The 24,386-nt window shown below is 40.6% G+C and overlaps 1 protein-coding gene across 2 annotated transcripts in view; it reads left to right on the forward strand.

Annotated features, from left to right (window-relative positions):
* Fchsd2 (FCH and double SH3 domains 2) overlaps positions 1–24,386 on the forward strand; it is a 175,747-nt gene that overhangs the window by 16,742 nt on the left and 134,619 nt on the right. For both annotated transcript variants that reach the window (XM_051149058.1, XM_051149059.1), the window contains exon 3: positions 12,723–12,768. In XM_051149058.1, coding sequence (XP_051005015.1) covers positions 12,723–12,768 — 46 coding nt within the window. The remainder of the gene's footprint in view (positions 1–12,722; positions 12,769–24,386) is intronic.

A 24,386-nucleotide genomic window follows, 5' to 3' on the forward strand; every position in this document is an offset into this window, starting at 1 on the left:
ACACTCTAAACAAACAAACAAACAAGCTATCACAAACCTTTTCCGGAGAAGGATGTGCTTAGCTTGGGGGACAGTTAGAAAAAGAGCATGTCAAATGAATGTGGATTTTTATAATTCGATTCAGATTTAATGAATATCTAAAATATTTGTACAAATATAAAATGACATAAAAAGGGGTTGGAAAGATGGCTCAGCAGTTAAGAGTGCTTTGCTGCTCTTCCAGTGGGTCTGAATTACGTTCCCAGTATCCGTGTTGAGCACTTACAGATACAGGGGTTGTGATGTCCTTTTCTGGCCTTTTTCTGGGTGCTTGCACTTATGGTACACACACAGGTACTCATATGTACACATACAGAAAAACAAGTCAACAATATGAAGGATGCTGGTATCCCTTTTTCTTTTTAATATTTTGACACCTTTTTAAAAAAATGAAGTGTATTTTTCTTGGAAGGAAAATTATAAATTTTATGATCATTAATTTTAATTTAATTGAAAAATTTGGTGTCAGTATAACACCTCGTGGATATAATGTGTAAGAGAGATCGGTGATGGCGCACATCTTTAATCCCAGCACTTGGAAGGCAGAGGCAGGCAGATTTCTGCGAGTTTGAGGCCAGCCTGGTCTACAAAGCGAGTCCAGGACAGCCAAGGCTATCATAGAGAAACCCTGTCTTGGAAAAACAAACGAGAGAGAGACAGAGAGAGACAGAGAAAGGGGGAGGGGTGCGGGGCAGGGGGCAAGGTGTGCCAGGCATAGTGGTGCATACATTTAATCCTGGCATACAGGAAGCAGAGGCACACAGATCTCTGTAAGTTTGATGTCTTTGACATCTAGGGAAAGGGAGGAAGAAAGGGAGTGGGGATGCAGAGGTGCAGGTATCTTCAATGTAATGTAGTAGTAAGATGAATTGATGTTTTGGGAGTGTGGAAAATGATACTTAGTCTAGAATCTGGTTTCTGTTAGTGATTTCTATGAGATGATACCTAAACTAAAACTGATTAGATCTCATAAAAATGGAAGCTGGTCAAGTTTTCAGAAATGATTAAGTCTAGCTTTTGTGTGTGTATGTTTAGTGTGTGTGTGTGTGTGTGTGTGTGTGTGTGTGTGTGTATGTGTGTGTGTGTGATGTCTTCCCCAGTGCTTTTCAGTGCCTCTCATTTAATTTGGAGCTTACTGATTCAGCTAGACTAGCTGGTTAGCAAGACCTGGTGATCCTCCTGTCTCTATCTCCCTAGCACTTGGATTTTTACATGAGTACTGGAAATCTGTGTTCAGTTCCTCATGTTTGTATAGCAAGTGGAACCATTTCTCTACTCCCAGCACATTAAAAAAAAAGTGTTTTGGGGTTTTCAAGTAGTAGGGGCTTAACAATAGTTATTACTGCTTTTCTTTGTTTTATTTTTTGTGATATTGAGGATTTTGTTCACCTACAATAAAATTCATCTTTCTACCCTTTTATTTATTTTTATTTTTTTAAAAACTTTCCCTACCCTTTTGTTTTTGAGATGACAACTCACTGTGTAGCCCTATCTAGCCTTGAACTTGATATGTTCAAGACCATGTTAGCCTTGCACTCTCAAAAGATCTATCTGCCTCTTCTTCCCAAGTGCTGGGAATAAAGACATGTGTTTTCACTAATTAATTAATTGATAAATTTTCTGGTGCTGAGACTTGGTCCTAGCAAATCAACTGCCCAACCACTGGGCTTATATCCACAGGTCTTTTGATGTGCTGCTTGGTTTCTCAGTTGAGAAAATACCTCCATCAGATTGCCTGTGGGAAAAATCTGTGGAACATTTTCTTGCTTAGTGATTTGTGTGGGAGGGTCTGGTTCACTGTAGAGGGTGCTACTTCTGAGCCTGTGGTCCTGGGTGATACAGAAAAGCAGGCTCAGCGGATTGGGAGGAGCAAGCTTGTAATCGGTGTTGGATTACAGGTGTGCACCATATGCCAAAGCAGGGAGCATATTTTTCTTTTGGTCCTTCCCTTTTATTTAAAATGTTGTATTTATGTTCTTTCCTCCTTTTTTGTTGTTTTTTGAATATGGTGGTTTTCCTTCCATGGCACTTCTTAGGATATCAGATATTGGTAGTCCACAGTGGCTGCTGTTGTCCAATTTTATAGAACTTTTTTTGATGAGCAGGAATGCATGTATGAGTTTGAAATTATTTTTTCTCTCAGTGGGCATGCATGCATATCTGTAATCCTAGTTCTTGGGAGGCTAGTTAGGAAGAATGTGATTTCAGGACCCACGTGGACAACAGGAAAAGTTCCAGGACACGCACGCGCGCGCGCGCGCGCGCGCACACACACACACACACACACACACACACACTCCTTCCCTTCCCCTCCCTCCCTCCCCCTCCCCCCTGCTTTCTCTTCAGTCAGAGACAAGGTTGCTTACAGTGCAGATTTGCATTGCTGCGCCAGCAGTCCACTTGCTGCCAGCTTGGAATTCAGTTCTGTCTCTGCTTCTTCAAAATATGAAGGACATCCCTCTGCCAGACTATAGTCCTGGTTTTGTTGCAAATGCTGCCTTTAGGATGTATGCCTCAGGAATTGCTGTAAAGAAATGTAGTCCCTCCTTCCTTTGAGACTTGAAGCCTTATGTCTTACCGTTTCCTTTGTTATCCAGGTGTCTTTCCTTTTGACACATTTTCTACTTATATGTTGTATATCTTCTGGTTTTGTTGGAAATCATGTTAACATATTGTTTAAAGACAGAATCTCAGCTAGGATAAGTATGAATCCACATATCTGGCTTTGTTTGCTTTCTAAACTTTCTACTGCTTTTGGGTGGTTTCTGAAAAGGGGAGGATTCTGGCTTTTTTTCCCCTGTCATTTAAGAATTTAATACTTATCCCAGCACTTGGAAGGCAGAGGCAGGTGCATCTCTGAGTTTGAGGCCAGCCTGGTCTACAAAGTGAGTCCAGGACAGCCAAGGCTACACAGAGAAGCTCTGTCTTGAAAAAACAAAGCAAAACAAACAAAAAACAAAACAAAACTAAACTAAAAAATCCTGTAATACTTAGAATATACATTTTGCAGGGCTGGAGAGATGGCTCAGTAGTTAAAGCACAGGCTGCTCTTCCAGAGGTCCTGAGTTCAATTCCCAGCAACCACATGGTGGCTCATAACCATGTATAATGAGATCTGGTGCCCTCTTCTGGTGTGCACGTATACATGTGGGCAGAGCACTATATGTGTAATCAATAAATCTTTTAAATATATATACATTTTGTTAGCGTTTTCATATTCGATTAGTCAAAATGTTGAAACTAGATTAAACTTCATAATGTAAATGTGGAATACAATATTTTTACTTATTTAATAAATAAATTTATAGTATTACTGTGCTATTTGTTCCAAGTATTTTAAAAACATACTAATTTAATTTTTATGATCCTATGAGGTAAGCTCTCTTTTCACTCTAGGGCACACTTGTGCTCTCCCTCCCACACCCAGTCTCCTTATATAAGCTAGACTGACCTGGAAATCACTATGTAGCCTAGGTTAGCTTTAAACTTACGATACTTCTGTAGCTTCCCCAGTGCTGGGATTGTAGATGTGAGCCACCACAGGGCTTTATCCTCTTATTGATAAGGAACTGAAGTGTAGTCAGAGAAATCAAGGGGATGTCATTCTTATGGAACAGTAGTAGTTCCTACTTGTCATTCTATGACTGTAGCACTTACGGGCCTTCTGTTGGTGAATCCTTTCAAAACAGGGTCCATATCTCATTCTTTATGCTGGCATACCTTATTTTATTGTGCTTCAGCGTTCCTCAGGCTTTTGTTCTTTTGTTTTTTGTTTTGTTTTTTTTACAAATTGAAACTTTGAGTCTGGATGTGGTAGTACATGTCTACAGTTCCATCTGCTTTGGGAAAGTCTGAGCCTATGGGGTTAAGACCAGCCTTGGCAATATAGTAAGAATTCATCCCCAAAAATAAAATAAGATACAATACAGTAAAATAAAATAAAATAGTAAATTAAACTTAGTGAAAGGTTTGTGATAGCCTGCTTTAAATAAATCAATTGGTACCATCTTTCCAGAGGCTTGTTACTTTGTATCTCAAGGTCAGAATTTGATAATTCTTGAAATATTGATAACTTTCTATTCTGCTTCTTTCTTTCGTTTTTTCTTTCTTTCTTCTTGAGACAGGGTTTCTCTGTGTAGCCTTGGCTGTCCTGGACTCAATTTGTAGACCAGGCTGGCCTTGAACTCACAGAGCTCCACCTGCCTCTGCTTCCCCAGTGTTGGGATTACATAATTTTTATTGCTCTGCAGTCAGTGACCCTTCATGTTACTGTTATGTTTGTTTTGCGATACCATGAACTGTACCTACACCAGATGGAGAATTTAACAACTATTATATGTATTCTGACTGCCCTATCGATCAGCTGATGCCATACTTCTCATTCTCTGGGCCTTAAATCTACTTCCCAACTGTATTGAAACCAGCTAGTTGAAAGGGAGAGTTGCATGTGTTTTATTTGAGGGCAAAAGCTAGAAATGATTAAGGTTAGTGAGGAAGGCATCTTGAAAGATAGGCCTTTTGTGCCAAACAGTTAACCAGGTTGTGACTACAAAGAAAAAATTTGAAAAGGAAATTTAAAATTACTACTGCAGGGGACACAAATGAAAGGAGAAAGGGAAGCCATAAAAGCCTTTTTGCTGCTCTGGAGAACGTTTCCATGGTTTGTATAGACCACACCAGCCACTGCATTGCCTTTATTCAAAATCTTATCCTGATCACACCATACTTTCTTCAAGTCTGTGAACACTAAAAGGTGAAAAAGCTACAAGGAAATTTTGAAGCCGGGTAGATGGCTCATGACATTTAAGCCATCTTTATGCCAGTAAAAGAAAAAGCATCAAAGGAAGCAGCAAATCCTCATGGAGATGTTACAGTGTGTCATTCAGAAGGTAGAGCTAAGACCGTTGAACGAGTGACAGGTTTTTGAGGTGAGCAAAACGCCTTGTATTGGAGGAAGCCTAAATCCTCCATAGCTAGAGCGGTCAGTGTCTGCCTTGAAAGCTTCAGAGGTCAGGGTGACTGTTGTTTTGGGCTATTGCAGATGGTGATTTTAAGTGGAAGTGAGTAATCACTTACCATCCTAAAAGTCTTTGGGTCTTTATGAATTACATTATATCTGTTCTGCCTTTTGTGGAGAGCTCTAAATAGAGCAACAAAAAACATGATTCATTGAGTATTTCAAGCGCACTGCTGGGATTTATTGCTCAGAAAAAGGGATTTCTTTGAAAATATTACTGTCAGACCTAGGTGTCGTGGTGTATATCTGTATTTACAGTGCTTGGCAGGTAGAGGCAGGAGGAGGGGGAGTTTGAAGCCGGTCTGGGCTACTTGACAAGATCTTATCTAAAAAACAAACAAACAAATAAAAACCTGTATATCTAGTATCTCTATCCAAATGCATATGTATATGGATGGATGGATGAAGTAGGCAGCTGGGGTTGCTCTGCTTGTTCACAGTATTTCTGGTCATCCAAGACCTCTGAGGAGTATAAACAAGATTACACTTTTTTCATATAACTCTACAACTTATGTATTAGGGAGTAATTTTTATTTTCAGGGCCTCTGATTTAAGAAATATATTTTATAAGGTCATATCTGCTATGTTTATTCCTTTGACAGATTTAAACAAAATAAAATGACAACCTTCTGTGAAGGATTCATAATCCTAGGCCTTAATTTTTTCCCATCTTAAAATGTATTTTTCTCTCATACTATTTCCTGACCACAGATTCCCTAACTCCTCTCCTCTTTGTCCTCCCTCCTCATCCAGTCTTCTGTTTCCCTTCAGAAAAGGGCAGGCCTCCCAGGAATATCAACCAAACATGCCATATCAAGTTACAATAACACTCGGCGCCTCCCCTCACATAAAAGATGGATAAGGCAACCCAGTGGGAAGAAAGGGGTCCCCAAAGTGGGCAAGAGTCAGAGGCAGCCTCTGCTGCTACTCTTAGGAGTCCCACAAGAAGGCCAAGCCACACAACCACAACACATATGCAGAGGGTCTAGGCCAGACCCATGTAAGCTCCCTGATTTTCAGTTCAGTGTCTGTGAGCCGTATGATCCTAGGTTAGTTGATTCTGTGGGTTTTCTAATGATTAGAAATGGCATTGATGTGACAAATAATTTTTTTTAAAGAAACGTTCAATCAGCAAACACTACCTTGATCCTATCTTCTCATGTGCTAAGCAAAGTTTTTACCTCTGAACTGCATGCATAGCCCATAAGATTCTCTATTCTAGATGTCATTGAGAACATTTATCTGAGATCAGAGAGGACACAGAGGGGTATTTTAGAGCAGTGATTCTCAACCTGTGGGTCATGACCCCTTTGGGGGGGTGGGTCATAGGAATTGCCTAAGACCATTGGAAAACACAGATATTTACACAATGATTCATCACAGTAGCAAAATTACAGTTCCAAAGTAACAACAGAAGCAATATTTTTTATGGTTGGGGGGTCACCACAACACGAGGAACTAGCTGTATTAAAGGGTTGCCCCATTAGAGGAGATTGAGAACCACTGCTTTAGAGGCTCTCCATGTGGATTCAGCACCTCTTGCTTCTGGTCGCACACGCACACCAGGTAAATAAAAAGAACATTTGTAGCTGGGTGTGGTGGCACATGGTTGTGAAGTTGTTGAGGTAGGAAGATGGGGAGTTTGAGACCAGCATGGGAAGGAGCCACCATTCAAAACAAAAAAAACCCAAAGAACATTCATGATTTGGGGGAGGCCAACTCTCAGGGCCTATTGATTCCAGGTAAGCACTCTATTACTGTGCTGCATCCCTAGCCCATGTCATTTTACTAAGCTCACCATGCTGGCCTTAAGTTTGTGATCTTTCCTTTCCTGCCTAGGTAGCTAGGATTATAAGTATGTATCACCATTCCTGGCTTAATTCGAAAAATTAGTTTTTTTGTATTTAACTATTAAATTAAAAATATACCATGGGCACAAAATAGTAAGTAAACTTGTTGTTGAGATCATTCCAGTAGTTCCTCAAAAGTTAAAGTGAAGTTATCCTATGATCTAGTTGTTCCACTTATACATGCACTAGATAACCTAAAATACGTACCTCGGGCGTCAAGATGACTCAGCGGGTAAATCCTGATGAACTGATCCAATCATCAGGGTCTGTGTAAAGGTGAAAGGAGGGAACCAGCGTAACGAAGTTTTTCACTGACCTTCAGTATTAGATAGCATGTGTACAGACACATACACATTATACACATGCACTATTGTGCATATAAGTGTATGGGTGTTTATGGCAGCATTATTTTTTGAAATATTTTATTAATTTATTCATATTACATCTAAATTGTTATCTCATCCCTTGCATCGTCCCATTCCTCCCTCCCTCCTGCTTTCCCCTTACTCCCCTCCCCTATGACTGTGACTGAGAGGGACCTCCTCCCCCTGTATATGCTCATAGGGTATCAAGTCTCTTCTTGGTAGCCTGCTATCCTTCCTCTGAGTGCCATCAGGCCTCCCCACCCAGGGGATGTGGTCAAATATGGCACACCAGAGTTCATGTGAAAGTCAGCCCCCACTCTCCATTCAGCTGTGGAGAATGTCCTGTCCACTGGCTAGATCTGAGTAGGATTTCAAAGTCTACTGCACATATTGTCCTTGGCTGGTGCCATACTTTGAGCAGGACCCCCGGGCCCAGATCCATCCGTCATAATGTTCTTCTTGTAGGTTGCTAGGACCCTCTGGATCCTTCTATTTCCCCATTCTCCCATGCTTCTCTCACCTAAAGTCCCAATAGGATGTCCTTCCCTCTGTTCCACTTTCCTGGTAACTGAAGACTTTCATGGGTCATGCCCCCTTGGGCTAGTATGCAGATATAAGTGAGTATATACCATTTGACTCTTTCTGCTTCTGAGTTAACTCACTCATTATGATCATTTCTAGTTCAATCCATTTGTCCACAAATTTTGGGAATTCGTTGTTTTTAATAGCTGAGTAGTATTCCATAGTGTAAATGTACCACAGTTTCTTTATCCATTCTTCTACTGAGGGACACTTAGGCTGTTTCCATGTTCTGGCTATTTTGAATAAGACTGCTATGAACATGGTTGAGCATATGTCCCTGTTGTGTGGTGGAGCATTTTCTGGGTATATTCCAAGGAGTGGAATAGCTGAGGAAGCTATGGCAGCATTATTTTAACAGCTAATGTGAAAATGACTCATGTCTATCGCAGATCAAGGGATAAACACAGTGTGGGCTATTGCTCAGCAGTAAAAAGAAATGAAGTATTGATAGCAATTCCCTGAATCAACCTTACACATAAGCTATATGTTTTTGGGAGGATGGCTCAGTAAAGCACTTGCAAGCATGAGGACCTGATTTCCATCTCTAGAAAACTCTGCCAGGTGTAGTGGTGCATGTGAATCCAGCAATGGGAAAGTAGAGACAGGATGATTCCTGGGGCTTACTGGCTAGCTGTCATAGTTAAATGGGTGACTTCAGGTGAATGAGAGACCCTGTCTCAAAATAGGTAGATGGCTGACACCTGAGGTTGTCCATAGACCTTCATGTGTACCATGCTTGTGCGCAGGTGCACACACGCGTGCACACGCGCGCACACACACACATGCATGGGTACATTCATGGGCACACAAATGCACATTAATAACTGAAAGAAGCCAGGTACAAAAAGTCACTTGTTGTCACATGTCTTTCATATGAAATGCACAGAATAGGCAAATTTGTATAGACAGAAAATTAAATTAGTGATTACCAGGGGACAAGAGAGAAAAGAATAGGTACACAACACAGAATGATGGTGAAATTTGAAAATGTTTAAATTAGTTGATGTGTATACTCAGAATAATAGGCTCAGTTCCTTTATGCATAGGCTGCACAATAACATTTTTCTTCCTTTAAAAATATTTATGTAAGTTTATTTTGTATATATGTTTCTGGACATGTGTGGCATGGCATATATGTGGCATTAGTGTATTGAACTCAGTTTGTCAGGCTTGGCAGCAAGCACTTGTGAATGCTGAGCCATATTACTGGTCTAGATATCCTTATTTCAAGATGAGTAACATTTAAGTCTAAAAGGGCAATAAATTATGTAAATATTTTCTTTCTCTTTTGAAAATATGAAAAAAACTCCACTTTCTGTAGTGTAAAAGATAGGATTATAGAAGGAAGTGAAGCAGTTTGAAGGATGACCCAAGGAGCCAACGGTCCTTTGGAAAAATACAACTTCTTACAAACTCTATCGGCAGGTTTTTCAGATTGCTTTTAGTGGTGAGATGGTAAGAGAGCTCACTGTAGTTAGCTTCCTTTGCTTGGGCAAAGGAGACAACATGTTTGGTAGCACTGACAACAATAATTTGTAAGTCCAGTTTTAGAACAACATGATGCAAAACAGGTGTCTTTCCATGTTTATGAATGTATATTTATTTTTGCAATGACTTTCTAAAATTTCATCAGAATTCCGTCTGAATATAAGAAATTATAGAATGAAAAAGGAAAAGAAAATGAAAGCCTGTAATGACCCAAGAAAGCTTCCATTACTTTTTTTTTTTTTTTTGGTTTTTCGAGACAGGCTTTCTCTGTGTAGCCTTGGCCATCCTGGACTCACTTTGTAGACCAGGCTGGCCTCGAACTCACAGCGATCCGCCTGCCTCTGCCTCCCACGTGCTGGGATTAAAGGCGTGCGCCACCACGCCCGGCTTAATATTTTAGTGTATTTATATTATGTAAATTATTCATAATTATATTTAAGGTATTGTATAAAGGTAAGGGTATATATACCTCATATGCTATATAGTAATGTACAGTATGCATGAGAGTAAAATTCTTGCCTTACATAACCTCCTTTACTTTTTTTCTGGTGGGGGAAGTTGAATCAGGGGCCATGTCAGACTAGGTGGGTAATTAGTTCCTCTTCTAGCTTCCTTTCCCCTCTGTTGGTTAAATATTTCATTCTTTTTGGTAACTTTTTGTAGTGGACTTAGTGTTAATTTCATTTGAGCATTGATCATGGTAGATCGTTGTAAGATTTTAGATTACGGTTAGCATCAATCATGTAGAAATGTAACTGAATTTGTTTGTTGACTTTATATCTTGATGTTTTACTGAATTCATATACTAGTTTTAGTAGATATTTTGTATAATTGTTCAGGCTTTCTCTATATGCGATTATACCACCAGGGCTGGAAAATTAGCTCAGCGATTAACAGTACTTTTGTTCTTGTAAAGGACCCAAATTTGATGCCCAGCACTCACAGGGAAGCTCACAGCCATTTGTAACTTTAGTTCCAGTTGTTCGAATGCCCTCTTGTGACCTCCACAGGAACCAAGCACAAATGTGGTGTACATACATACATACAGGCACGCAAAATACTCATACAAGGCCAAGTGTAATCCAGCACTCAGGGAGGCAGAGGCAGGCAGATCACTGTGAGTTCAAGGCCAGCCTGGTCTATAAAGCAAGTACAAGACACCAAGTATACACAAAGAAACCCTGTCTCAAAAACAAACAAACAAACAAACCACTCACACAAATAAAATAAACAATAAATCTAAAAAGTTTTTTTTTCCTTCTGAGGATTTTCATCCAACACCGTTAATCGTGAAAGTATATTGAATTTTGTTAAATTGGCAATTTGTTTTCAGTATTTGTGTGTGTGTAGGTGCTTGCTAGGTATATTCCACTGTTTTTCCTTCTTAATTTCTGTTAGTTACGTTGATTACTTTTGTATGCTGAATCAATTGGTGTTCTGAAAACAATTCTCATTTGATCTTGATTTGTATTTTTATTTTACATTTATTTATATGGACGAGTGTTTTGCATGTATGTATGTGCATCACATGTGTGCCTTGTGCTCAAGGTCAGGAGAGGGGGTTACATCCCCTGGAATTGGGGCTACAGGTAGTTGTGAGCCACCACATGGGTAATGAGAATGGGTTCTTAGTCCTCTGCAAGAGGTGTTTTGAACTACTGAGCCATCTCTCTAGCCCCTGTATTTTTTTTTTTGTTTGTTTGTTTGTTTGTTATGTGGTGCTGAACTTGGCTTGCTAATTTTGTGTTGAGAATATTTGTCATTTATGTTTATAAGGAAGAATTGTTTGTTTGTTTTTTTTAACCCACAGAACCATGTCTCTGAACCATTTTGATTTAGGCTTGGTAGGTTTTGTTTTTAGGAATTTATTCATTAATGTTACCTAATTTGTTGGCATATAATTTCTTTTAAAAATTGTATGTGTGTGTGTGTGTGTGTGCGTGCGTGCGTGCGTGCCTGCGTGTGTGTGTGAGAAGACAGTCTTCAGGAGCTGGTTCTCTCCTACCGTGTGGACCCCAGGGACCAAACTCAGGTCATCAGGCTTGGTGGCAATTGTCTTTATCCATTGAACCATTTTGCTGGTTCATTCTTACAGTCTTTTAATCTCTATAGAATTGTCCTTAGTATGAATACTTTCTGGTTTTAGTAATTTGACTATCTTCTTTCTCTCTTTGCATTGGTGGGGAGTCACTCTTCCCTACTACATGTAAGTAACATGCCTTCAGTTGACTGTATATCAAAATGGTTGCATGAGACAGACTGTGCCAGTGTCATTGTTGTTTAGATTGGTGACAGATTCCTGGCTGTTCTCATATACCATCTTCTAGAACCCTCTCCACTTGTTTAACTTTTGGATTCACAGATTACACTCTCTCTCTCTGTCTGTCTCTGTCTGTCTGTCTGTCTGTCTCTCTCTCTCTCTCTCTCTGTGTCTGTGTCTCTGTCTCTCTCTTTCTCTCTCTCTCTGTATGTTTGTGTGTCTGTCTGTGTCATCCATCCATCCATCCGTCCGTCAGTCCATCCATCCATTGAATTATGTGTCTTTGTGTCTGTCTCAGGCTGAATGCTTATGTGCCATGGTGCTTATGTGAAAGTCAAAGGATAGCTTCAGGTCTGGGTTCGCATTTTTCTACCTTTCTTGACAGTCTTTGCTTTGTTCACTGTTGTGTATGTTAGGCTAGCTGGCCTGAGCACTTTTGGTGATTCTCTTGTTTCTGCCTCTTATTTCCTAGTGTGGGTGTGCTATGATTATAAATGCTCATTGCTGTTGCATCCAGGCTGTATGGGGGCTCAGGGGATCTGAACTCAGATCACTAGACAAGCTTTTAAGTACTTCACCCATTGAGCCATCTCCCCAGCCTTGGGGCTATTTATTACATAGATTTTTGTTTTCATCGTTATTGACCATTTAGTTGAGTTATTTTTTTAGACACTTCTTTGCTTTTCATCTTTATTTTTAAATTTACTTGTCAGGAATCTTGTTATATTACTTAAGCTAATCCTAAATTCACAGGCAATTCTGCCTGCGCCTCCTGAGTAGTTGAGACAGTAGGCATATACCATTGTGCCAAGTCATAAGTGTTAAAATATGAGCATATAAGCCATAGAATCTGAAAAAATGCATGTGTAGAAAGTATATTCTTAAATCACAGCTTCCATTGGCCCTGTACTTGTTACCATTGGCCTTGTACTTGTTACTGTAACTCCTGTGAAAAACAGAAGACCATTCTGGTGTGGTTTCCTGTGTTCCTGAGCTCATAAAAAGGAATAAAGATTCCCTCCTCCCATATCTAATTAGGCAGTACTTAAAGCTGTGCTGATAAATTTACATGAGGTTTTACAGTTCTGCTGCTAATGATTACTTTTTGTTTGTATTTCTAGGACTTTCAGTCAGAAGAAGGCTGCTATTGAAAGAGAGTATGCACAGGTGAGTGTGGGGTTGCAGACCCTGTCCTAGGTGTGCCTCTTCTTGGCTTAAGATCAGATTTGCTCTCAAGAAGAACCTTGGGATCCTCTTCTGCTGTCTACCCACTTCTGACTATCTTTCTTTGCTTTCTTTCTTTCCTTCCCTCTCCTCTCTCTCCCAACCCCACATCCCATCCCCCCTTCTGTGCCCTGGCTGACCTGGGTGTGGGGTGGGGGGGAAGCTTTAACTGTGTCATCCTGGCTGGCTCTAAACTGTCTGTGTAGAACAGAATGGCTTCAAATTTACGGAGATCTGCTAGCCTCTGACTCTTGAGCCACTAGGCTCTGCCAAAATTCATTTTATTTTGTTTTATTTTATTTTTGAGACAAGGTTTCATTGTATAGTTCTGGCCAATTCCTGTTTTTTGATCCAGTTAAACCTTAAAGTAAATCTTGATTGCTCCTTATAATAAAGAAGATCATAGGAGTGGTTTCTCACTTGAACCCAGGGCTGTGAGAGCTAGTATAGCTAGTTTGCTCAGGGATCCTTTGTCTACACCTCAGAATGCTAGGATTATTTCCAGAGATCTGAACTCTAGTACTTACTTAGGATTATATAGCCATATTGCTATCTAGGTGACATTGAGCCTAATAAGATTTTATGATTTGTGTTGGTGGCTGTGCTAGGGTAGAAAATATCGTAGATGTGATTCAATTTCTATTGTTAAATCTCCAGTAATTATAATAGACTTAAATTTTCCAAAGTCATTTCCTTTACTTTCTTTTGTTATGCCATGTTTTGCTACTGTTCTGAAAATATGAAATTTTATTACATTGAAATATTTGGCAAAGCTTAGAGAAAAATAGAATTTGTCTTAATTTTAGCATTTATTTTTGGCTTTAAGCTATTACACATTTTGAAAGCCACATGTTTATCTATTATATATAAACACATAAACTTTTAATATTATTTTTATTTTGTATATACCAGTGTTTTGCTTCCTGTATGTCTATGTACAATGGATGCCTGGTGCCCATGGAAGCCGAGAGCACATCAGATCCCCTAGGACTGGAGTTATAGGCAGTTATGAACCTCCATTTGTGGGTGCTGGGAATTGAACCCGGGTGCTTTTTAACCACTGAGCTGTCTCTTTAGTGCTTATATATAAATACTTAAAAATCAGTTGAAATTTCAGTATCTGCCATTATTGTGGGACTTTCTGTGATATTACCTCTTTCTGTCATTGCTCTATCTAATGGTCTTTTTTTTTTGAGAGCTGTACAGTTTCAGATCTTATTTATTGTTGATCTATCCTCTAAATAGGAAGATTGAGTTGAAAAGATGGTGCAGGAGTAAATTGCTTGTTGTATAAAAGTGATGGCCTGAATTTGGATCCTCTGAACCCACATACAAGCCACATGTGGGAGCAAGCGTCTAGAGTCCGCATTCGCCAACAGTGGGGTGGGAGGTGGGTTAGGGGATTCCCGCACACACTAGCAGCTGTCCTGCCATACATGGCCACAAATAAGAAACGGCCATGTCATGAACAAGGTAGAATTTGAGGATGGTCAGATTTTTCTCTGACCGCCACAGGCACTCACACTCACACACACTTACCTCCTTATGCACAAAAGATAAGTAAGTAAAGAAATACGCAAGCAAAATCGTTCTACATCCAAAAAAGAAATAATGCCTGGCGGTGCAGCTCAGGGTTCTTGTCTAGCATGCGCAAGGCTCTGACTTTGATGTCCAGCAGTGAAGGAGAAAGAAAAGAAGTGAAAGGAGAAAAAGAGGAATTCTAATTTATATGCTTTGAATTTTAATTTTTTTATTATGTTACCTGTTCTTTTAAATTTATTTAAACTTGCAGTGGGCGTGGTGGCGCACGCCTTTAATCCCAGCACTCAGGAGGCAGAGGCAGGCGGATCGCTGTGAGTTCGAGGCCAGCCTGGTCTATAAAGTGAGTCCAGGACAGCCAAGGCTACACAGAGAAACCCTGTTTGAAAAAACAAAAAAAAAAAAAAAAAAAAAAAAACTTAAACTTTTTAGTTCAGCATACAAAGTAAAGGGTTTCATGTTCATACATATTTGTCATTGGATCACCTCCCCCAATTTATCAGTTCTAATTCCTTTTAAAAATGATTTATTACGTTTATTTTATCTAGTTATAGACAGTTGTGAGCTGCCATGTGGATGCTGGGTATTGAACCCAGGTCCTTTGGAAGAGCAGCCAGTGCTTTCAATCACTGAGTCACCCCTCCAGCCCCCGTTTTTTTCTTATTCTTGAGACAAAGTCTCCTAGTGATTTTTGGGCTTGGACCTCAACATATAGAATAAACTGGCTTCTAATCTAGAGATTCTCCTGCCTCTGTCTCCCGAGTGCTGCAATTAAAGGCATGAAACGCCTGGCCTGTTTCATTGTTTTTTGGTGTTATTATTCTGTTTTATTTTATTTATGTTGTGGTGCTGGGGTTGAACCCAGGGCCTAATACATGCTAAGTAAGATCTCTATCACTTGGCTACATTCTCAGCCTGGTGATGTACTATTTTAAAATTACATGTTTATTTAAAAATCTTTTCATATATTGAGAAAATACTGAATACTCCTGTAGGTACTGTGGATATAGCAGAGCTCACAGAGGAAGTGGGGTGGGTGTAGCCCTTACGCTTCCTTCTCTTCATGGATGTATGTATTCTTCTGGTCAACTACACTAAATCCATTGTATTCCAAGCCACTGACACAGTCAGTCTTCCGTGACTTTTAGGGAATTATTACTAGTAATACTAGCGTCTGCTATACAAAATACTGAATAACAAAAAGATTGAGCAATTATGAGATTCAGAGAACATAAAGAAGAGCCCTTCTAACGCAAAAATATATATAGCTTTTTGTTTTGTTTTGTTTTGTTTTGTTTTTTGAGAAAGGGTTTCTCTGTGTAGCCCTGGAACTCACTCTGTAGACCAGGCTGGTCTTGTACTTAGAGATGCCTCTGCTTCTTTTTTTTTCATTAATTTATTCAGATTACAGCTAAATTTTTCTCCCATCACTTGTATCCTTCCGTTCCTCCTACTCTCCCACCTCCACCCTATTGCCCTCCCTTAGGTCCATGTCCGAGGGGGATCTCCTCCCCCACTTTATGGTTGCAGGCTAACAAGTCTTATCTTGGTAGTCTGCCTAGTCTTTCTTTGAGTGCCAACAGGGCTCCCCTCCAAGAGGAGGTTGTCAAATATGGGGCACCAGAGCTCATGGCAGAGTTAGTCCCTGTTCTCCACATAACTGTGGAGGATATCCTGTCCATTGGCTAGATCAGAGTAGGGGTTCAGTATTTACTACTTGTCCTTCATTAGTGCAGTAGTTTGAGCAGACACCCCTGGGCCCTGATCTGCCCATTACGATGTTCTTCTTGTAGTTTTCTAAGATCCTCTGGATCTTTCTATTTCCCCATCCCCTGTATTTCTCTTGCCTAGAGTCCCAGTAGGATGTCCTCACATCTATCCCAATCTCCTGGTAAGTGAAGTAATTCATGGGACATGCCTTTTGGGCTAGTGTCCAATTATAAGTGAGTATATACCATGTGAGTCTTTCTGTTTCTGGGTTAACTCACTCAGTATGATCGTTTCTAATTTCCTCCATTTGTCCACAAATTTCTGGCTTTCCTTGTTTTTTATAGCTGAGCAGTATTCCATAGTGTACCACAATTTCTTTATCCATTCTTCAACTGAGGGACATATAGCCTGTTTCCAGATTCTGGCTATTATGAATAAGGCTGCTATGAACATGGTTAGCACATGTCCCTGTTGTGTGGTGGAGCATCTCCTGGGTATATTCCAAGGAGTGGAATAGCTGGGTCTTGAGGAAGCCCTATTCCCATTTTTCTGAGAAAGTACCAGATAGATTTCCAAAGTGGCTGTACCAGTTTTGCATTCCCACCAGCAATGAAGGAGTGTTCCTCTTTCTCCACATCCTTGCCAGCATGTGGTGTCACTTGAATTTTTGATCTTAGCCATTCTGGTAGGTGTAAGATAAACTCGCAGAGTTGTTTTGATTTGCATTTCCCTGATGACTAGTGGACAACGTTGAGCATTTCTTTAACTGTTTCTCAGCCATTTGATATTCCTCTGTTGAGAATTCTCTGTTTAGTTCTGAGCCCCATTTCTTAATTAGGTTATTTGGTTTGGTGGTGTTTAATTTCTTGAGATCTTTATATATTTTGGAAATTAGACCTTTGTCAGATGTAGCGTTGCTGAAGATCTTTTCCCAGTCTGTAGGCTGTCGCTTTGTTCTTTTGACAGTGTCTCCTGCCTTACAGAAGCTTCTCAGCCTTTTGAGGTCTCATTTGTTAGTTGTTGACCTTAAGGCCTGGGCTGTTGGTGTTTGGTCCGGGAAGTTGTGCCTCTGCTTCTCAAGTGCTGGGATTAAAGGTGTGGGCCACCACTGCCTGGCTCCACAAAAAAACAATTTTAAAAAGCGAAATTCTTTCCTGTGGTAGAGAATAGGCAGGGTCTTTGGGCTTCACTGCTGCTTGACTAATATTTTGTTGTTGTTGTTTGTTTGTTTGTTTGTTTATTTATTTATTTGGCTTTTTGAGACAGGGTCTCTCTGTGTTAGCCTTGGCTGCCCTGGACTTGCTTTGTAGACCAGGCTGGCCTCAAACTCACATCGATCTACCTGCCTCTGGGATTAAAGGCGTGCGCCACCACGCCCGGCTCCCTTTTGTTAAACTTATTTTATCTTTGCTTTAAATTTTCAAATGCAATGAAATTGTCTATTAAGAAAAGAGGAAGAAGAAGAAATAGCCAGGTATGGCTCCTGCTTGTAGTTTCAGTACTTTGGAGCCTTGGGATGAGTTGTCAGGAGAGCTTGTGCTATAGAGTGAGAATCTTTCCAGCATCAGTCTGTGTGTGTGTTTGTGTGACTCATTTGAACTTGAGGTAGATCATTTGACAGCAATGAAAAAATGATCCCTCAAGCACATGTAACAGTTGTAATATATCTTTAGAGGAATGTTAAGAGAAAAAAGAAAGATCAGAGAAACTGATGGAATTTGAGTGGTGAGCCCGCACAGGTTGTGTGGCAGCTTCAGTTTCCTATAGGATGAGTATTAATGTTTAATTTTAAAGCATGGTGTGTGAAGTTAACTTTGTAATTCTCCACAGATGACTCAAATGTGTGTTTATACAAACATGATAAATGGATCTCTAAAAAAATCAAATAGCCTCAAAAGATGACCAAGTAGCACTAAATCTTGGGGTAAAATTTAGTCTAGCTTGAAGATAGCTAGCCACTAACATATTTGTAAATTTATTTTCAGTATTCAAGCCGAAATTGCTGCAGGAAAGTTCTGCGTATTAATGTACTTCCTGTAGTCTTTGGCAGAGTGTTGCTAGTGAAGGAAGGATACAAAAGGTTACTGTGGTTGGAGAGAAAGAACAGGAAAAGATTGTGGACTTTTAAGGGCGGCTCCTTACTGAAGGACGAACACAAAATAAACATATTCATGCTGGCAATTACCCTGTAATATCACCCTATGACAGCTAAAACTTTTTTACTATTTTTATTTTTTAAGAAATAAATTTACAAGTAGTTGTGCATGGTACCTGAGAATTTATTACGTGCGTATATGTGGTAGGAATTCTCTTTGGCAAATTCTATCTGTGTAGAGGCTTAAAGTGTAGCCAGTTCAGCTTTAAAAGCATAGCAAGTTCAGCTTTATGCAGTTAGCTTATCTGTGCTATTAGAGAAACACGTATATTATATACCTGAAGCTGCTTTTTTCTTCCATGCTTATCCTGTAAATAAGGAGACAAGGTAACTACTATGGCAGAAAGCCCATCAGAACAAAATTGAGGGGTTACTTTTATATTTATGTCGATGTTTTTGAAAATGTTCATAGCTGCTTTATACATAATAGCCAGAACATGGAAACAGCCTAAGTGTCCCTCAGTAGAAGAATGGACTAAGAAACTGTGGTACATTTACACGATGGAATACTACTCAGCTATTAAAAACAAGCAATTCCCGAAATTTGTCGACAAATGGATTGATCTAGAAATTATTATAATGAGTGAGTTCACCCAGAAGCAAAAAGAGACAAATGGTATATACTCACTTATATCAAAACACTAGTTCAAGGGAGACATACCATGAAAAACTTTACTTACCAAGAAAGTGGGTCAGAGGAGAGGACATCCAATTGAGACTTTAGGCGAGAGTAACATGGAAGAATAAGGAAATAGTAGGACCCACAGGGTCCTGGAAACCTACAAGAAGAACTTTATGACAGGCAGATCTGGGTCCTGGGGTCCTCCTCAAACTAAGGCGCCAGCCAAGGAGAATATAGGCAGTAAACTTCGAACCCCTACCAAGACCTAGCCGACGAACAGGATATTCTCCACCGTTGAGTGGAGAGTGAGATCTGACTCTCACACAAACTCTGGTGCCCCTTTTCTGACCATGTCCCCTGGATGGGGAGGCCTGGCGGCACTCAGAGGAAGGATAGCAAGTTACCAAGAAGAGACTCGATATTCTAAGAGCATTTATAGGGGGAGGAGGTCTCCCTCAATCACAGACATAGGGGAGGGGAGAAGGGGGGAAGTGGGAGGGAGGGAAGAATGGGAGGAAACAGGGGAAGGGCTAACAATCGAGATGTAATATGAATAAAATAATAAAATGAAAAAAAAAAAAAGAAAATGACTTTATTGGGGCTGGAGAGATGGCTTACAGGTTAAGAGCACTGGCTACTCTTCCAGAGGACCCGGGTTCATTTCCCAGCAACCACATGGCAGCTGTGACTGACCGTGACCCTAGTTCCAGGGGATTGGCACCCTCACACATACATACATGCAAGCAAAACACCAATGAGCATAAAAAAGTAGTAAGTAAATTATTTTTTAAAATGACTTTATTGTATTATCTTATTTTCTTTGTCTTAACAGAGGGGTTAGAAATACAATTGGAAGGAGCAGGCTAACTTTTGTTTAACTACAATTGTCTAATTTTATATAGTTTAATTTTTAAAGTTGTAAAGCATTGTTAAAAGAAGAAATTGTAGATGTGAGTAAATCTGATCTTTCTGGGCAAATAGATTTGCTAGACTTTCATCTTTTCATGATTGTTTTATAGCACATCTTTTAAAGAAGTGAGTAAAAATAATTGCTTATTCTGCTTCTATTCTTTTTCTTTCCAGAACCTATTTCTATTAATGAATTTAGTGGTTAGGCCAGCATAAAATAGGAGTGGAGAGAGGGAAGAATTTAGGCCAGAGCTGTGGTTTCCTCTCATAGTGGGATTCTTATGTAAGTTCTCTGTGTATGCAGCCTGCTAGCTGGGTATCTTTTGGCATAGTGGGTTAGTATCTTCAAAAAGGCCATCAGATAAGCCTCACTTGCCTCCTTACAAGGCATTAACAGCTACACTCTGGAGACACAGATCTGTTTTTAAGTCCTGAGAAACTTCTCACACCAGATGTTGGAAGGGAAGCTTGTGAGTCAGAAGTTTGGTGGACTTCTGATAGTGTCTGACTTCAGGGAGAACCACACAGTACCAAACCTATAGTGACGAGGCTTCTTCACCCCTATAATAGAGGGGTACTCTTGTGAGTGCTTTTTTATTTTATTTTATTTTTTAAAGCCAGTTGTTTCCTGTGTGTTTTACCACCAGTGGATTTGCTGACAGTCCACTTGTACAAGCCAGGGTATGGGCCCCTTGTTACTCAACCCCGTTCTTGAGCTAGAGCTCCGTGAGGGAGAGACGGTGTGCTACTGGTGGCTCTCTTACTCCTTTTTTATTAGATATATTAGTCTGCATGTGTTTTCACTAATTTGTTATTTGATTTTATGAATTGATCTTGAGTTCCTTCTCTCTAATTGATCAAAACTGCTTGTTTCTTTGTTTTAATTCTCCTATCTCACCTCTGTATATAGGGTTCAATCTTGTAGTCTTCTAATAAAGTTAAGACAAATTAAGGCTTTATGCATCAGGCACTGCCATAAGCCCTTTGTACACATTAGTGTTTCTCAATAACCATTTGGAAGTAGTTACTGCTGTCTTTTTTACAGTTCAGACACAAGGTCAGTAAGTAAAGTTGCTTTCTTTACTCCGTTCATATAATCTAGTCCTTGAGCACATTAATAAGTGGATCACTTGCTAGCTTGATAGTGTGAATGGGGCCGGGGGTCATGCATATGAAAGTCAGAGACTGACTTTCAGGACTCAGAGTTGGGTTTTTATTTCTATTTGTTTTGTTTTTCGAAACAGTGTTTCTCTGTGTAGCCTTGGCTGTCCTAGAGCTGATTTGTAGACAAGGCTGGCTTCAATCTCACAGAGATTTGTCTGCTTCTGCCTCCCAAGTGCTGAGATTAAAGGTGTAGCAGCAACAACACCACCTCCACCACCACCACCTCCACCATCACCACCACCACCTCCACCCCCACCCCCACCCCCCCAACCATCCCCCCACCCCCCCACCTTCACCACCCCCACCCACCAACCCCCTTACCCCCCCCCACCTCCCCTCCCACCTCCACCACCCCATCCCTACCACCTCCACCCCCACCCCCACCTCCTCTACCACCCCACCACCCCCACCTCCACCACCCCATCCCTACCACCACCACCACCTCCACCCCCACCCTCACCACCTCTACCACCCCACCACCCCACCTCCACCACCCCACCACCCCACCACCACCACCTCCACCACCCCCACGCCCACCACCACCACCACCTCCACCACCCCTCCCACCTCCACCACCTCCGCCACCACCTCCACCACCCCCACCTCTACCACCCCCACCACCCCCACCCCCACCACCCCCTCCACCAGGCCTAAGAGTCAGTTCTGAGTTCCACCTTGTTGAGGCAGGGGTTCTGCTGCTGTTCTGTGTACTCCAGGCTAGCAGGTCCTCTAGCTTCGAATCTGATTCTCTGTGTCGCTCTTATTTGGCTATAGGAGTGCTGGCATCACAGATGTGGAAGTCACCATACCTGGCTTTTGTGTGGGTCCTGGGATCAAATGTGTGTCATCAGGTTTACGTGGCTAGTTCCTTTACTTAATGAGCCATCCATCCTCACGTTTTAAAAGGGAAAGATAAGCAGGATGTGGCAGCACATGCCTTTAATCCCAGCACTCCGGAGGCAGAGGCAGGTGGATTGCTGAGAGTTTGAGGCCAGCCTGGTCTACAAAAAGCAAGTCCAGGACAGCCAAACAAACAAAAACAAAAAAACCCAAAACAAACCAACACACACACACACACACACACACACACACACACACACAGCAAAAAAAGAATCAAATAAAATTTTAAAGATGTATTTTTATTCATATGCGTGTGAGTGTCTCTGCCATGTGTTTGGGGGATCAGAAGAAGGTGTTTGATCCTGTGGAGCTAGAGTTGAAGATGGTTTTGAGGTGTCTGATATGGATACTGGGAACCAACTCAATCCTCTGGAACAGGAATACGTGTTCTTAACTGCTGTGCTCACTCTAGTGCAGAAACAGAAATTTTAGGAGACAGTAGCAGACTGTACTGCATCTCTAAGAAGACTATAGCTGGCAGCTTTAGAGAGGAAAAGACTATGGTCCAGAAATCATCAAGAAAGATAATAGGCAGGCCATCTTGTGATATTGTGGTAGATATTAATACAAGTTGTTTTCCCGCCCCTCTTTGGGTATGGTATAGTCAGATGATACAGTCATGTGTGTGCAGGTGAGTGCACTCATGTGTATACATGAAGGGACCAGAGGTTGACATTGGGTGCCTTTCTATTTTGCTGCCCTTACTTTTGGGGACAGGATATCTCACAGAATATGGAGCTCACCTATTATGCTAGACCAGCTGGCCAGTGGGCTCCAGGGATCTGCCTGTCTCTGTCTTCCTGGAACTGAGACAAAACTAATGTATGCTACCATGTTCAACTTTTAACCCGAGTACTAGGGACATGAGCTCAGTTCCTATGCTTCTAGATAGCAAACATTTTACTCACTGAACTAATTCTCCTATTTCTCTTATTTTCTTAAAAATTCAAATGATCCTTACTGCTGATAATATTGTAGAATAAATAAAATATATGAAGGTTCTACGCACTAGGAAAGTGCCAGTTTGCACCTCTTCTTTATTTAAGCTATTGACCTAGTCTTGACACTACTTGAAGTGTTCTTAGTTTCTTGTATGTTGCTAGAGCCACACTGTCCCCTTTTCGTCCTGGAGCCTAGTATTTTCTGTTTTTAATTCTTATTTTTAACTATTATTTTAAAAATTGTGTGCGTGTGCATGTGTGTGTGTGTGTGTGTGTGTAGTTCACATCTGTGAACGTCAGTGGGCAACTTTCAAGGGTTAATTCTCCTTCCATCATTTGTGTACCAGGTATCAGGTTGCCAGGCTTGGTGGCAGGCACCTTTACCTGCTCAGCCATCTTGCCAGTCCCCTGACTTCAGTTTTCCTCACAACTTTGCTTTTCTGTTTCAGGAAGATATTTACCTTGTCTTTATGCTCATTTTTGCCTTGCTAGTTTCTCTTTACTTTTTGTATCAGTGTATGTATGAGAAGAAGCTTAAGGGAAGCAGAACTTTTTTGAGATAGTCTCATGTAGCCCAAGCTAGATTTCAGTTCACTGTATAGCCAGGAGTGGGCTTGAACTTGTATTCCTCCTCCCTCTACCTTAGTACTGGGATTATGGGCATGCACCACCACATCTAGCTTATGCTGTGCTGAGGATTGAAGCCAGGGCTTTGTGCATATTAGGCAAGCACTGTATTAACTGAACTGCATCCCTAGCCCTACAAAAACAACTTTTTTCCCCTGATATTTTGTTGTTGTTGTTGGTTTTTTGTTTTGTTTTGTTTTGTTTTTTGGTTTTTCGAGACAGGGTTTTTCTGTGTAGCCTTGGCTGTCCTCAGCATTGTAGACCAGGCTGGCCTCAAACTCACAGGAATCCACCTGCCTCTGCCTCCCAAGTGCTGGGATTAAAGGCATGCGCCACCACTGTCTGGCTTCTGATATGTTTTTTAACACTCCTTTTAAATGGTTTTAAATTGGTGTAAATGACAAAGGATGTCTTAGATAAGTTGCAAGTTCTTAGGAAATCAGGTTTGAATTTATTGCTGACAGACAAGTCACAAGAAAATATTGCAATAGTGAGAAAGAAGCAGAAATGACTATGAATATGTGTCAGTTTCCCAAATGCTCCAACCTGGTATAATTAAACATTTATTTAAACATCTTCCTTGAGTGATGTTATTTTTAGTGAGGCTTACCTTTGAACCAGCGGTAACTTTGTTATATTCATTTAACAAGTCTATTGCGTGACTAACTCTTGCAGGAAAACAGAATAGGAATTTGACGTCTAGAGGTATTAGATCACCTCTTTGGGGCATTTGTACCACTTGACTATAAAAGAAACTCTTAGTGGAAGTAAGGTAGAACTGACTTTAGGATAGGGTTTCTGAAGGTGTAAGCAAGGTTTAACATAATATCTGGTTAATATATTAAGAGTTCTTCTTAGTCAGGATTATTTGAGAGAGAGGTAAACCTGTCTGTTCTGTACCCATAAGTTTTCATCATTGTGGACAGAGTCATTGGTTTCAGATTGCCAGAATTTTTGGAGAGTTAACAGTTAACAACAGCCAGGCAGTGGCTAC

Source organism: Acomys russatus, chromosome 7, assembly GCF_903995435.1.
Source record: "Acomys russatus chromosome 7, mAcoRus1.1, whole genome shotgun sequence".
NCBI classification, from domain to species: domain Eukaryota; kingdom Metazoa; phylum Chordata; class Mammalia; order Rodentia; family Muridae; genus Acomys; species Acomys russatus.